The following is a 16,262-nucleotide window of genomic DNA, read 5'->3' as shown; positions in this document are numbered from 1 at the left end:
TGGTTTAGTGGTGGGCCTGGCAGTCCTGCATTTACAGTTGGAGTCCATGATCTTAAAGGTCTTTTCCAATCTAAATGATTCTGTGATTCCTACAACCTGTGTAGACGTACACCAGGGTAGGGTCCCAACCGATACTGTCTTGAGAGCTATGGTGTTGCACAGATGAGTAGCTTCCAATATTTTAGAATGTACTTGGTGAAATACAGAGGAAGAATCTGAAACTCTTTTGACACCACAGAAGTTACTTTCTTTCCCATGCACATTACGTTTGCTTTGGCTTTTGATTCAGTTTTGCTGTAGTACCCATTTGTACCCACTTAGGGATTCATTGCAGTAATGCGCAAAGATGAGCAAGGCTGGATGGTTTGTTTGGGGTAGACAGCATACAGCCAGTGGGACATACATTGCTAATCTTAAAGACCAGTAAAAGCAGATTTTGACTGTCTACCATCACCCAAATTTAGGCCATTCGATAACAGGCCAGATGAAGGGAATTACGGAAGAGCAAAAACCACTGATTCTTGTGGAGTTTCTGAAGCAAGCAGTGCAGTGCCTGAGGCCCAGCAAAATTCATGGACCCTAGCGCCTGAAGACATTTTTACATGTCTTTACAGGTAATCTTGGTTCTCCAGGAAAAGGAAGTGTAGTCTTCGTTGCCAGTCCCAAAGGACTGGAAAAACTCCAGCAGTTTTTGAGAGGGAGACAGTTCTGTTTGTCATGACCCCACCTTCTGACTAATTTCTTCAGGAAGATGTTTCCATCCTGCAAAATCTTCTGCTTTGTTATTGCACTTTACTTGAATCTCTACATCACAGAAATGTATAGCCACCAGTAGAATTTTTAATTCAAAACTTAGAGGTATGTACTTTGTGAAGGTATTTTCAGGAGGGACAGAGGTGCCTAGGACTGGGAGGAGCAACAGTAAAAGTGGAAGTTGTCAAAATACCTAAACCATCAGTATCTCTTATAGCTATTATAAAGATATGAGAGGCTAGGTAAGAAAAGCAGTGTTAGCCAAACATGTTGAAAAGACCAAAAAGAGGACTGGTGTGTCCTTCACATCTGTCAACATCATCCCTACCAAAGCCTCCATCTCTCTGCAGCCTAGTTACCCTTGCGACATACACTCTTTGGTTAGTGCTCAGTTGTGGAACACTCACACCATTTAAGAGTTGGGTTTTTCCCTAGAGCCAGAGGAGTGTCACTGCAGCTGGTCTGTTTTTCAAAAGTGGCCATCCATAGAAATAGACCAGCTGCTGAGAACAGCGACCAGTGGTCTGTGGTCTCACTTTTGTAGTTGACAGCTCCCACTGTTTTTGGAGAAAGTGTTTTCTGAAAGATATGTGTTCTTAGAGGATGACATGCCAGGGTAAATGACACCCCTCAACATCAGCACCCAGATCATTGGATTTGATTCACTATTCAACAAGGCAGTAGTGTAAGTGAGCAGAACACAGTGTTGCTGTGCTTGCAGAAGCCTGCACAGAATCTGCATAGGCATAAACACTTGGAACTGAGATGAAGGCACAAACCCCCTGTCTGTTAGGTGGAGTTATTTTGCATTTGTTTAAGCATTAAATATGCTGCAGTACACTTATGAGTAGAGGGAATATTGAAGTGCAGCAAAGACAACTCAAAATGCAGTGACTTGAGGCATATAACTACAAAAAGAGCTTTGAGTGAAAGTCTCAGTTTAGTTTCTTGCTAAAGGGGATTCTTGATAGGGAAGTATAATTTTGCTAGGTTATAGATGGATATAGATAATAGATGCAAGATTCCACCAACTCTCCCCTAAAAAGTCCATAATTCCTCATGGGTTTCCAAATATGGAAGGATCCTGGTGTGTTCCTTTACGTATTTCATTTGACTTTGTTATTTTTTATTTTGCACTTTGCAGCAAGGAAGGCTAATGATATTCTGGATACTGAATCAGAGGGCACATTGCTGGTTGATGGTCAGTTCCTTTTACACAGGACCCTCAGCTTTCCAAGTGGCTGGCCCCCAGGCTGTGCAGGTGCATGGGGCTATTCCTTGCCAGGTGCAGGATTTTATGTTTTCCTTTTTTGAGCTTCATGAGATTCCTAGATTGTTTCCATTAAAAATAGAGTGATGTAGTGAATCCAATAACTATTTGCCATTTCATATCAATAAAGACAGTCAGAGAATGCTGGAAATTTTCACCTGATCAGGCTTCCAGAAAGGCAGAAGTGACTAGAATATTGTTGTTATGGAGTATAAATAGGAAGAAGGCAGCTGAAATTAGTACAAAGCTTCATTGCTCTGGAACTTAGGGCTTCTGATTACAAGTGTCTTCCCTAGCCCCTCCTGAGCTGTAGAAATGCTTCTGTGTAGCCTAACAGTTTTGAGTGGTTGCTGTTCCCTGTTCCAAATTTCACCTGTACTCTGCCATTCCTGCAGTTCGTAGGTGAGTCCCAAATATTACCTTAAAAGTGCCTGTAAACATGTATTCTTATTAAGCTTTTATAGATATTTTGGTATTAAGGCTATCTTATTTGCACTTGAATGGAATCTGTTGTATTAATTATGGATTTTCACTGCAGTGTTTTTAAGACTGTTAAGAGTAACATTGAACACTTCAAACAGTTTCGTACATGGCTAACTGTGCACTGAGCAATGTATGCACCTCTGCCTTGGATTCAAAAGGTAAATGCAGCAGACCATGTTGTACAAAGAACCCTTGTAAGATCTTTATTGCAGAAAGGCCAGTAATATTTAGAGTTGAGGTTTCAGTAATTTTTAGTTTGTTTCTAAAGCAAGTATGAAAATAAGGTCTTTTTGTATGATTCTCAAGATGCAGTTGAGGAACATGAACTGTACCTACAAAGATGTATATAGTTGTTGTACAGGTAGATATGGGGAAAAGAGACATGGAAATCAAATTCTTCTAGCCTGTGATGAAATTAGAGTTTAAATGTGTCATTTGGTTCCTAAATAACAGCACTCAAACTTCAGAGGGGATCAAAAACTCCTCTGGAGTCCTTTGCAAGCTATAAGGTAAGCTGCTTTTATTTAGAAAATCTTGTTTAAAATGCTATCTCTGAATTTGTTGTATTTATTGTTTGTGTACTGTATGCCAAATACATTCCTTGGGGTTCTGTGGAAATAAGGCTATTCATTTGAAGAAAAGCTGCACTTGAAAGAAAGGCTTTTCTGAATCACATTTTAATTTTCATGTTTCATCATGGTAGACTATGTACATATTCACTTATGGAGCCCCCACAAGATGTTTCTCATAAATCTGTTCCTCTGGTTGTCCAGGTAAGCATCTTTGGAGTGTACCATAGCTCTCATGTGGCCTGTGTCTTCATACTACTACTTAGAAGAACTGTGTACTTCAAAAACTTCGAAGTTTGTGTGATCCTGGATCTTGCCTTGTTATGGAGTTGAGGCATGATAAGTTGGACATAGACTTTGGACTGGACACTTAAAAGTGCTTTTGAGCTTAGTAGTATATTTGTAGCCAGGATGTACCCTGCTTTTCCTCTCTAAAATGCAGCATTTTCAGAGGGTGGGTCCATTCTCTTTCTTTCTTTGTGAAGCTACTCAAAAGTGTTCCTATTTCACTGTACCCCGATGGGGCCAAAGACTTGTATTCAGAAGTTGTGACTCTGAAGGTGGTTCTAAAGGTGGCTGGAATCAGCCTTTAGCCAAAATCTTACCTAACTCACCAATGTTTGAAAAGAACAGAAAATCTGCCTCTTCTAAATTCCTGTTCATTTTTGCTAAAATGGAAAAAGGTTTCCTTTCATTTCCATCTATGAAACCAAGACATTTTCTGCATTCCTCTAGATGTACACAGGTTTCTACACTGATCCCAAAATCTGTAGTGTGTAGACTATAATCTTTCTGACTCACAGCTAAGATTAAGATTTACCTTAAAATGTACCTATTTCGGGCACTGTTGAATCACTAGAAGCCAGCAGTGACTCATTTGGGGAACTGACGTGCATTTAACTACGTGACTGGGGGCTGTCTGAAGGTACCCTGGGGAAGATGACAGCTAATTTGAAAGGCGGGGGGGGGAGGAAGTGTTGCAAAAGATAAGGCAGTTCGTAGGTTAGGCAGCTCTGGGGCAAGACCTAAGTAAAAGGAGGATGCCATCAGTCTAACAGATTCAGGCATTCGCCTGCTGTGTGCTGGTTCTGAGAGCTTTGAGAAGCCCGCTGCAGGCATTGTGCATGGTAATTTTTGTGTGCTCAGATTTGGAAGATCATCTGAAGCCGGATTTCACTGTTGTATTTTAAACCAGAGGTTTAAAATTCATGTAAACAAATGAACTAAATCCCTTTAATAACTGGTATTCTGAAGTTATGTGTAGATACACTTCATGTAGCTAAGTGAAACGATTTATTTCAAAATTCAAATTAGTCAAACTGGTTCTTGGTTTAGTCAAAAGTAAAATCAGTCAAACTGATTCTAATTTTCAGTAACAGTTACTGATGGAAATAAGCCCCTCCTTCCTTCAGATGCCATGGGGTGAGGAAATCCAGCTCTGTTCTGATGACCTGAGGAAAGATACCTAAGAACCACTGGTAATACTCGACTTTCAATTAGCGTGCTTCTGCTGTAATGCCACAGCGTCCAGGTTTCTGAGGGGTCTCTCGGCTGGGGGAGCCGTTGCCACGATGCAGAGGCTCGGCAGCGCCAGGCCGCGCCGCGGCTATGTCGCCCCGTGGCTTCCCGGCGGGCGGGTGACGGGAGCGGGGGGGGGGCGAGGGGAGCGCGCGGCCAGGCCCGCGGCCGCTGCGTCACGTAGGCCGCGCCCCCGCTTTGCTCCGTAGATGCGTTTAGAAATAATTAAATACCGCGGTAGCAGTGCTCTGTGCGGCACGGCCGTGCGCTGCGGGCCGGCCTGAGCTTGTTCAGGCTTCTCACAGGACGCAGTGGGCGCTCGGGGGAGCTGCGACCCTTCCCAGCAGCTACTCTTAGAATGGGCCAGGGCCCCCCTCCTGGCCTGCGCCAGGGAAAGCGTTAACACTGAACAGGCTGCTAAACGGGACGTATAGGAAGACAAGTGAAAAAGAAAATGAGGTTTGAGAGCATGGAACAAGCGTGGTTTCGGGGGTGGGGGGTGCCGTGAGGAGCCTGGGACCACAGCGCAGCATGCACACGGGGAGCCGCTGTATGTAAGAGCCAGGGGGAAATGGGAAAAACGCGAGAACACGGTGCCCGGCAGCTGGAAGCGATCGCGGCGAGAGGAACGTAGAGGCACCGGCCCGCTGAACCGGGCGGGAGGCAGCGAGAGCCCGGGCGACGCCGGGCCGGGGGCGCGGCGGGGCGGGGCGGGCTGGCCGGAGCGGGTGGCTCCAGCGCGGGGGCAGGGCGGGGCCGGCAGCGCGCTGATTGGCCGGCAGCGGTGCACGCCACAAAGTGCGCTTGGGGCCACCGGTTACCATGGGGACCGGTCCGCCAGCCGCGCCGTGAGGTGCGGCCCGCCGCCGCGAGCGCGGGGAGGTGCAGGTGCGTGCCGGGAGGAGCCCAGCTGAGGCCGCGGGCGCCATCGGGGGCCTGTTGTGCTGTGGCCTGTGCCGCAGAGCTCCGGCCTTGCGCCCCTTCTTCTCTCTGGGCACCCGCCGTCTCTCCGCACCTTTCCGGTTGCCGAGAGCCCTCCGTGTGCTGCCCTGCGGCCCCAGCGGCGCCTTGAGCTGCCGTGTGCCGCGCCCCCCCCCCCCTACCCAGGGCCTGGTCCGCGGCACTCGGCCTGCGGCCCGCCTCCCTCCCTGCCTGCCAGCCAGCCCCTGGGCCCCGCGGGGGAACTCGCCCTGCCCCGGGGGCCTGCCCCGCCGCAGGGATTGCCCTGGCTCCCGCCCTGCACGGCGCTGGGCCCCTGACTGACCAGTGCCTTCCCTTTCCGGGCCGTGTGGCTGTCCCATCCCGCGGCCTTGAGGTGCTCCGGGGCTCTGTGTCCGTGCTCCCTCACGGCTCCAGTTTGTATTGCTGGATGCTCTCTAGAACACGTGCCCGTTTCTGAGTCCGGGGGCAATTCCTTCTTCCCACCATACATTGCCTTTACTTACACGGTCCTTTATGCCTGATGCGGAGCCTGGCATTGGGCTATCCTGCACCGTGCAGCAGTACCCACTGGGCCCCAGCTTGATGCCTAGCATCCCAGGTTTCTCTTGTATGTTACTGGTCCTTATCCTATACCCTGCTTCTGAGATATATACATGTATATATATATATATGTAAAATCTATTCTGATCAGATTGTAAAATGCATGATGTTTATTTGCTGTTTTAAATGCCTAAACTTACTTCTAAGGTAAATAGCAAACCAGCGACTACCAGTAAAGAAAGAGACCATGCATGAGTGATGCTAACTTGTGTCACCAGTTGCCTGTTTTTTTCTTGGAACTGTGTTGACATGATTTCCTGTGCGGTTTTTTTTTTTTTTTTCCCAACAATTACTTAACGGTGTGGCTGTGGCCTGCGCTGACTGCTTGTGTCATCATGACTTGCACAGCTTTTTCACTGTGTGCTGCTCTTTCCACTCAGGCGGTCTTTGTTCTGTCACTGCTTCCTCAAGGCAAACAGTTGTGGCTAGAGATACTTTGCTGATACTGGCTGTGTGGCATTTTCTTTCTCATCCCCTTCTGTAGTTTTGAAAGGGAGAGAAGTGATCGCACTTTAGCTCTGCTGGTCTGTTATGCACATGTTGTTCTTGGCACAGTAAGGACAGCAAGGAAGAAGCAGCTTCTTTATCTTCGAATGAAATTTTAAAGCTTTACACCTCTTTGACAAATACGGGTTGTGTGGAAGTCTGAAGGTTCTCAAGTATTAGTCTGAAATGTTCTTGCATATCACCTTTCTCTCTTTATGTGGTTGAGAGGTGACTAGCTCAAATGTGGCATCCAGCTTCCTGTAGCATTTCAGTAGTAAAGAGCTGCAAAATCTCCACTGAATCAGATGTGCCAACTGCATTCAGTTGTGTGTGATTTACAGCCAAGCCATCATTTTCCTTTTCTAAGGAGGCTGATACGAGTCCCATCAGGGTCTTACATGGGGGAACAGCTGTTACAATCTATCACCTCTTTCTGGATATGCTTGAAGTAAGTGGTTGGATTGTAATGGGGATCTTAGCTGTTTAGGTTATACAGATAAGCTGTGCTTGTTGTACGATGACTCTTGCTAACATGTATGCTGTTTCCTAAGTCATGTTTTAATGTCATCATATATAGGTTTACTGTTCTTTTGACTATAAGACATCCAGGCAATTGGTGCAACATACTTAAAATTACACTGTTATTTCCATTATGGCCCTTATTGAAACTAACTTGCTATTACAAATACTGCTGCTATCGAAGGCAAAATGCTCCCTTATCCCCTATTAATCTGCATTTCTAAGAAATGCAGCTCTCTGTGGTGAAAAGCTATATATCTTGAAATTGCAGGAAGGCTCATTCGTTCATATTATTATATGAAATGAATGATTCCTATGTTATATGTAACCCAGACTCACCTCAGGATACCACTTTCAGTTTGCCAGTGCCATTAAAGTGAGATGTATGGAGTTAGGGAGGAGGGATGTTTTTACAGGAAGCTATGTGATGCCTTTTAATTTTACGATAATTGTAGAGAGAGATTGTAAAAGAAGTAACATTTTTCTTAACCAGCCCTTTCCAAGAAAAGTTGTGACTTCAGTTTGGTGATTGCAAGGAAGTAACAAGCTGGAGCTGTGGTCTTGTTTTTGATTCCTTATGCAAAGGTCTTGTTTAATAATGTATTGCTAGTTTTAGCAAATGAAGCATAAGTTGGGCTTCTAAAAGGCACTTACAGAAGTATTTTGATACCTTGATGGATATAGACTGAATATAGTTTCTTTGAGTGCCTTGAGTCCGGAAAGCATCTCACAGGCATTTTTTTATCTTCAATGTATTTATAATTGGGGTGGATGGGGGAAGTCAGATTTAGTTAATCTTTTTAACCATCTTTTTAGCCATCAGATGCATTTGGAGCAACGGTAACCAAAAGGGAGATATAGAAAGAACAAATCTTTCTTAAACCCTGCATGTTATAGGAAGGGAAGCAGTACTGTTCATGAATATCCACAACAGTGACTTCAACAAAAAAATACCTGTTTGTGCTTACCCACATGAAGAAGAAGGTACTACTTACACTATTTTCTGTACGATAGCACAATTTGAAGATTGCCAACAAGAAGCAGAATATGAAGAGAAAACATTTTATTTTCATTGCCTTAGGGATAAATGTGAAGTCTGGGCCAGCAGACCTGAAAGACCACAAGATCACTGTGTCCTCTAGCAGTGTTTGTTACTCAATGTACCTGGGAAGAACAAGCTTGATTATTTTTTTTATACTTGTCATGTTCAACGATCAGAGACTGAACATGACAACGATTTTGATCCTAGAGAATTAGAGTTGTCTAGCTTGTTTGTGAAGAAAAATGTTGTTTAAATTGTGGCATCCTTTAGCATAGAGTACTGCATCATGTTTGCTGATCTGGAAATTGCTCTTTCATTTAAAGAGATTAAAGAGCCACTGTTTGAAAGGCATGCTTATCTGATTTGTTCTCTGCATCCCTGTGGTTATCCAGATGGTATTATCTGTAACCACTGGCACAGAATAATACTGTATGGTGAGAGAAGCTGTATTGACTCCAGAGATTTTCCCAGAGATTTGGGATTTTCCCAAATCTCTGGAGAGGTCTAATAAAAAATTACCATCATTTTTTTCTTTCTTCTTCTTCTTTTTTTTAATAGAACCATGGTGGTTAGAAATAATGGGGGTTTTCTTCTGCAGAGTTTATAATTAGAAATGAGGCAAATATAGAGAATAAACAATAGGAAGAGGTGGAAGTGAAGCAGGTAAAGGGTTTTATCAGTAAAAGCACAACCTCTATGTTGTTTGTTTTCTTTTTAGTTTTAAAGGTAGGCTTAATATGTTACTGAAATACAGCAATTTCCTCATACCTGTTGGCCTTTCTGAAGAGTAACTTCAAGGTGGATTTAACTGTGGACAGAACAGTAGCTTTGTAGTCCCGTGAGTAAGCGTGGGAGAGGAAGACAAATGGGGCACAGTAGTTGATATAAGAGAAGGCTGGTCTGTGATCTGCCTTGTCGTAAATGTCTTCAAGAAGAGGGAAATACTTGTGCAGTTTACAGTCACTGAATCTTTTTATGACTTTATTTTCAATCTGTATAAAGAAAGCAGAAAATTATGTTTTCCCACCCCAAAATTTAGTGGCATTTCATAACTAGTTTGAAAAGTCTTATCCTTGGACAATGCAGGACTATAAATAAAAGTCAATTCTTCTTCTAGAAGTGACCAATGCCTGATGGTCCAGGAAACTTTACAATTTAAACTTAAAATTCCCTGGTAATTAATTATCAGCTATGCAGTAGATTGGGACTGACAAGATACTTGATTTGTATTAGTTATGACTCTTAACTGTCTTCTGCCAGCTCCTGTTTCAGATTTATAGTAGTGTTACAAATGCAGAAAGAACTGAACTATCTCCTTCAGTGGAAAGAAACAGAAAGGGAAAGAGCTACATGCCATGTCAAAAGAAAATGCTGCAGGATGTCAAAAAGCAACTCCAAGGCATGCATGTCAAATTTAATAAATTAAAAGAAGAAAATGTCTATAACCTAAGAATTATAGGAGAGAGATAAAGAGTTAGAACACTATGATGTCCCACTAATCTGAAAACACCCAGAAATGCTGAACAGGCAGAGATCAGTGACCTTAGAATGCAATGGGATAAAGTAGAGCAAATGCTTGTCAAGGAAAGAAGAAAAAGATCCAAACTTCATTATCGCTATTGACAGCACACTGAAGAATATAAATTAGAGCTGGAATGTTTTTTCAGGTGAGATGTGACCTCCTTAGAGTAGTATGCTGGAAGAGAGAAATTTAGATGCTTTAAGATATATTTGGATTGGCATAAAGCAGTAGCATCATTCATACAGAGCAATTTGAGCATGGTGATAAAATTATTTATTCTGAGAGGGGAATACCCAGAACATGGATAGAGTGAGGGCTAACAGAAGTGACTTGGACTGTCTTTACATCCTCTATATCTTGGTTTCCACAGTGACTTGTCTGATTTCCGGCAACACGATGGAGAAAGGGTAGCATTAAGTGAAAGTGATGCTCTTAAACATGTGGTGTGTCCCTACATAATTTACAATGGTGCATGTTTGGGAGATGATATCAGTGGGCAGAGATGGTATGATTATAAGGGAAACATAGCGTGGGGAGCAGAAAAGGATTTGTCAGAAGGAAGTGATTTTGCCTTGTATGCTGAAATGCCTGTGGGAAATGAGGTGAATCTGAAAGTATTGTGATGTGTCTCCTGTGTGTTATGTCAAGATGCACTTGCCTTCTGTGTATGTGAGGGGACAAATAATAACGGTATCAATGTCAGTAATATCTACGGTTACTAGACATTAGTTGCTGTATTGCACTGTGAATTCAACACAAACAGTTCAGCCTTTCAATTATTTTAAGCCATTGCAAACATCTTATGATAGGAGTTGGGTTTGCACACCCTTAAATACATTTTTTCCCACCTTCTCTGATAGGCCTCAGTGAAGGAAAGAAGTCTGTTGGGTCCCATCCAATCACAGGACCGAGATTTATGACTAATACAACTTATTAAAAGATGAAGAAAGCTAAAGAAGTACGCTTGTTTAGTTTGGCCACTCTCACTAATTTTTGTTATTCTATATAGACTTCTAAACCTTGTGAAGGAAGGGGAATAAATGCTGTGCAGGCAGATACCAAGAAGTAAGCATTTAATAGAACTACTGTCTTCAGATATAACAGCGTCTTTGGGATTTTATGTCTAAAATCGTAACTGCTGTAACGCATTCTGGGTCACATGGCATTTATAATGTCGAGATGGGTGGATAAATTCTAGATAACTTTTTTTTGTTATTAGAAATGATCTGTACATGGATCTGGAATTCCTTAAAGGTCACTGATTGATATTACCGTGGTTCTGGAGCACCTGCAAATTCATTTATAGTCAGTTCAGGAATCATATGGAGCATATCCTTTGGGAATGGAAGGAGGAATTTTACCCCCAGTCTTTTACATCCAGAACTGCCTCTTTGCCAGACTGAGCTGCATACTGATCACGGAGCAGTGCAGCTCCTATATGCCTTGCCCTGGAGAGTTGTGGGATGAACAAGGGAGGTGTACAAGTGCCTGTCTAGGCTACACTGAAGTGACACTTCCGTTAGACTTTACTTATATGCGTAACTGTTGGCTATAGAATTCACATTAATTCAGGTGAAGTGTACATTTCAAAGCAAAATGTAGCAGAATATGAAAGTGAATATGCATTTAGCTGTTTGTGACTCCAGTTCTAGTTTGCAGTTCTGTCTATGTAGTAATTATGTGATCAGCCTTATCTAACCAAATGTAGCAGTCATTCAGCTACATAAAATAACTGCAGTATAGAGCTGAAAGCAACCAGGAAGCTGCAGAACAGCACAGTGCCAATTCAGATGTGTTTGGCTGCGTAAGAGGCTGCACCAAGGCTGTTGAGTCTTGCACGGGTGAATCCAGAGCTTGAAAAGGTTCAGTGTACCATTAGAGAACTTAACTGGTCCCGGTAGCTGTATCAGCTCTTTGAATTTGTTTGAAATGCTGGCCTTACTAGTATTCTTCCACTATATCTCAGAGAAACTTTTTTTTGTTAATAGCAAGTAAAAATACTGGGGGGGAGGAAAGGAAAAGATACAGAACTGCTTCTGTTTTTAAATGTATCTAAAAGCTCAGATTTCCACTAGGCAGCCCTTGTTTTGCAATTTATTCTTATGCAGCAGAAATTTTTGAGTGTAGGAGGAACTCTGATAGACTTAGTGGAAATTTTGCACTATTTCTCATCAGATCCTTGCTATTTCCTGTGCAACTAACTTTTGAAGTGTAGTTTTGAGAAATGGCATATACTGTTATAATTGGTTTCAACTGACTTATGAGAAAAAATTCTGTGGTGACTTTCTTTAGGAAACTATAGCATCTTGTATTTATATTTATGTGTTATTTTTCAAAAAACTTTACATACAGATGCCTCATTAGGTCACCGGATATGGTCTTTAATGCAAATTTACTTTTGTTTATAGCTCTAGGAATAGTCACATAGGTCATCAGTATGCAGAGTATGTGAACCTGAAGCATTACATGGAGAGAAAAATCCAAGAACTGGAAGGAGAGCTTGCTTGTCCGAAACAGGTATAAGAATATAGAGAAACCATGTTGCATTGTTGTGGTATTGTATTGTAGCAATTCAGTTTTCAACCTTTTAAATTTCATTTTTCTTTAAATTATGATGTTCTGGTTTGACATTGCTGTAGTTGTATAAGCCTTTATTTTTGCCTTTTCTTTTGCTTAAATTGATGAGATTTGCAGTGACAGCTTAGAAAATTGCGTACTACTATTGTAGTGGCTGTTGCTTTGCTTGTCTGGCAGCTGCCCCTTGTAAGGAACTGTTAAGAATGTGTTTAGTAACCTGAGATTGTGTAGGATTATTTTGTGTAGGCAGCACAAGGCTGTATTTGTTAGCCTTGAAACTGCAGGAAAGCTCAGTGTCTAGAAAGCAGAGGCAGCCTTAGGCAAGACGGGTAAGTGTACATTGTTTGTTGTACTCTTAATTACAAGGCTTCCCCCCCTCCCCCCATCTGCCACTTACATTGCTATCCTTTAATCATAACATAATCTTACTAACTGTGAAATTTGACCTTCAACTGTGATCCCTTAGGAGGGTGGGGGGCATTATACCACCTCTCTATATATTACAAACTTTAAAGAACAACAAAACCTTCCTTCTTCATTTCTATATGAAAATGTATTTGGTATTAAAATTACTTTTAACTGTTTACATATGAATGTATTTAATCATTAGAATTAGAATGGTTAATTTTTGGTCTGCCAACTAAACCAATATATAATATAAATGGAAGTGGTAAAAGAAACTATTAGGCAATGACATCTTGCACCCAACACCTGCCAATTCAAATCATGCTGCCCTCAGTATAGTATTCCTGCTAAAAATAACCCATCTTCCTCCAGGAGTCTCTTGTACATGGGCTTCCTAAAGACAGTTTGGGAACCTACCCAATGGAGTATGACTACTTCTCACTTGAACAACACTTGATTACTTGCTTGATTTAGAAGTTATCTCTGTGTGCTGTGTGGTTAAACTGTAATGATAAAGCTGATTAACTGCTGTTATGCAAGCACAAGGGTACATCAGCTAATACATGCTATTTGTCTTAACTTAGTTGTTTTTTTCCTCCGGTGTAGTATCACCAATTGTTTATGACTTACAAGTAAAGCAGCTCATCTTACGTGCTTGCCATGGGGTCGCTTTGCGGTGATTCCCCTTAACCTGACATGTGATATTGCATCAATTAGCCAAAACCCCTTGTGACCTCAGCTTCTTGTTTTCAAGTTGCAATTGTGATTTATCAATTGAATTCCTGGAAGTAGTATCTCATAAACACTGTTTTTAATAGTTTATCAGTCTAGGCACCTGAACGGGCACTCACTGCAACAGTTTAATTTCTGGAAAATCCATGGCTCCCTTACATCCAGTTTTTCATACACATATGAAACATAGGTGTTGTGAAGAATGAGTTTCATACTTTAGTGTTTTCTTCACTGGTGTCTTTAATTCCTGTGCATTGGACTCCAAATAACTAGCAGTGTTACTTTGGAAGAATTTCATGCCAGGATGACCATTCTGTAGTACTGCTCTTACTTGGGATAGAAATGTGAAGTCCTCTAACAACAGATTTTTGTTTTTCCAAATATGACAAACAATATAACTATTTTGATTATCTTCCTTTAAATTAATATTCAACAGCTATACAGGGGCAGGGGTTGGAACATGTCTTTCCCATAGCTTCCTATCTCCCAGTAGCCCTCTTGTCACTTTATCTCCAGATACAGACATGGTAGTATTTTTCAGACAACTTTTCAGTAAGGCTATAGTTTCTTAGCTTTTTAGTAGTTCTGCAGGTGTTCAGTACCCATTTTAAAAGCCTCTTGACTACAGGCAAAACTTTCCCTTGTAATAGTAGTGAATTGTTTTCCTTAACTTAAACAAAAAGCTTAGACTAGTGATTGAAAGTCTTTATGATGATGTACCTTTAGAATCTTTTTTTTTCATGTGGTTTGCAAGTGTCTACTTTCTTTGATGATGGATGTCCTAACTGTTTTAGTAGGTTATACATAATAATCAATATCCCTTTATCCATACAGTTATAATATAAATTTAACTTCTGTTAATATTTGTTATTCTATATTTAAAAATCTAATTTGTGGCAAAACCAGCTGAAATAATTAGTTTTCTTTTTGTATAGCTCAAGACTGTTCAGTCCCATTTGCTAAGTGTCCAGTTTAAAAAAAAAAAGGGGGAAAAAAAACCCAACCCAAAACAACCCATGCACCACCACCACCAATAAAAACCAAACCAAAACCCCCACGACTTTTAGCACTGGGGAGATATAGCACTTTTCTGCTCCTCTGAACATTAAAATAAATTTCAAATATTTCTGTAATGGATAGTCTTTAATGTATCGCAGATGCTCAGATATCTGTAAAGGAATTGTACTTCAATGTCTGTAAGGTGGTGGGTATGTGGGTGTTTGTAATTTAAGCTTCTTTTTTTCTTTTCTTTTTTCCTTTTCCCCTAATGTTATGGAATCTGATCTTATTTTGCAAAGGATGCCATTTGGCTGACGTGTTTCTTTAAATTTCCCTTTTGCTGTACAAGTTGTGTTAGGGGGACCTACCACAGGCCAGATGATAGGTTTCATTCAGCGCCTTTTCATCCTCATTAGAGCAAAGAAAGGTTATGCAAGGATTAAACTCCTTGTATCGCGTTTAAAAAAGCCTGTGACAATACAGTGTTTCCATCAGTACCATTGTACTAGTGTTACCTATATCCCCTTGTAGGAACTGCTAGCTGAATTTGATGCAGAAATTAAAAAGAGAGAATGTAAGTTTCAAAAGCAGACAATTTAAATGAGTGACTTAGTTCTGTCCCATGAAGTTAGGGTAACTCATTTTTAAACTGTTACCCTTTACTCATAGAATGAATGTGGTTATTATAATACCAAGTCACTCCTGTGTGAAACACATGAAGAGATGACTCTGTTGTTATTGCTGTTTTTCCTTCACTTATGTATTGAGCTAATTGTTTCCAGGATAGCAGGAAGCAGGGGTATTTGTGTTATGCATCTTAATTCATAGTGACTGGCTTTTTTCCTATACAACCAAAAACTATATATAGGTCTTTGAAAGGCTTGTCTCATACTTGTAAGGCTAGTAATGAGTAATTCACTCTTCCAAAAGCTGTATTCTCTGCTTGTACTGTCTTTGCTAAACATCGTCTGACATTACTTGGATGGTTCTCTGGTGCCTGTGTTCGCTTGCTTCAGCAGTGGTTTAACTGATAATTCAACAAACCGAGGTGTATAGGTAGAGGGGGAAAACCTCTCACATGAAACGAACTGATAGCACTGGGAGAAGCAGACTGGCTTTCAGAAAGGGGGCTGGTATGCCTAAAAGATTGGCAAGTTTGTGGACCGATGGGCCGAAGCCAGTTGTGTGAGGTTCAACACTGCTCAGTGCCGGGTCCTGCCCGTGGGTCACACCAGCGCTACGGGCTGGGGGCGCAGCGGCCGGGACGCTGCCTGGCCGGAAAGAACCTAGGGATGCTGGCTGACTGCGGCTGAGTATGAGCCAGCGGTGTCCCCAGGTGGCCAAGGTGGCCAAGAGCATCCTGGCTTCTATCCTAAACTGTGTGGCCAGCAGGACCAGGGCAGTGACCGTCTCCCTGTGCTCGGCACTGGTGAGACCACACCTCGAATCCCGGGTGCAGTTTTGGGCCCCTCACTAGGAGAGGGACACTGAGGTGCTGGAGCGAGTCCAGAGACGGGCAGTAAGGCCGGGGAAGGGGCTGGAGCACAAGTCTGGTGGGGAGTGGCCGGGGGAGCTGAGGTTGTTCAGCCTGGAGAGGAGGAGGCTCAGGGGGTGGGGGTGTAGGTGGGGGTTGGTCATCTCCCAGATAACAAGTGATAGGACAAGAGGAAATGGCCTCAAGTTGTGCCACAGGAAGTTTAGATTGGATATTGGGAAAAAAATTTCTTCACTGAAAAGGTGGTCAGGCATTGGAACAGGCTGCCCAGGGAGGTAGTGGAGTGACCATCCCTGGAGGTATTTAAAAAACATGTAGATGCAGTGCTTAGAGACATGATCTAGTGGTGG

General features: G+C 42.2%; 2 protein-coding genes across 2 annotated transcripts in view; both read left to right on the top strand.

The window, feature by feature from the left end:
• FASN (fatty acid synthase) overlaps positions 1-16,262 on the top strand; it is a 101,376-nt gene that overhangs the window by 5,232 nt on the left and 79,882 nt on the right. The gene's annotated exons all lie outside the window — the stretch shown is intronic.
• Positions 5,390-16,262, top strand: part of CCDC57 (coiled-coil domain containing 57) — a 42,589-nt gene continuing 31,716 nt past the window's right edge. Inside the window, exons 1-2 of the mRNA XM_055697822.1 lie at positions 5,390-5,481; positions 12,113-12,221. Coding sequence (XP_055553797.1) covers positions 12,171-12,221 — 51 coding nt within the window. The 5' untranslated portion in view covers positions 5,390-5,481; positions 12,113-12,170. The remainder of the gene's footprint in view (positions 5,482-12,112; positions 12,222-16,262) is intronic.

Source organism: Falco cherrug, chromosome 1 (assembly GCF_023634085.1).
Source record: "Falco cherrug isolate bFalChe1 chromosome 1, bFalChe1.pri, whole genome shotgun sequence".
Taxonomy (NCBI): Eukaryota; Metazoa; Chordata; class Aves; order Falconiformes; family Falconidae; genus Falco; species Falco cherrug.
This window is presented reverse-complemented; position numbering and strand designations above follow the sequence as displayed.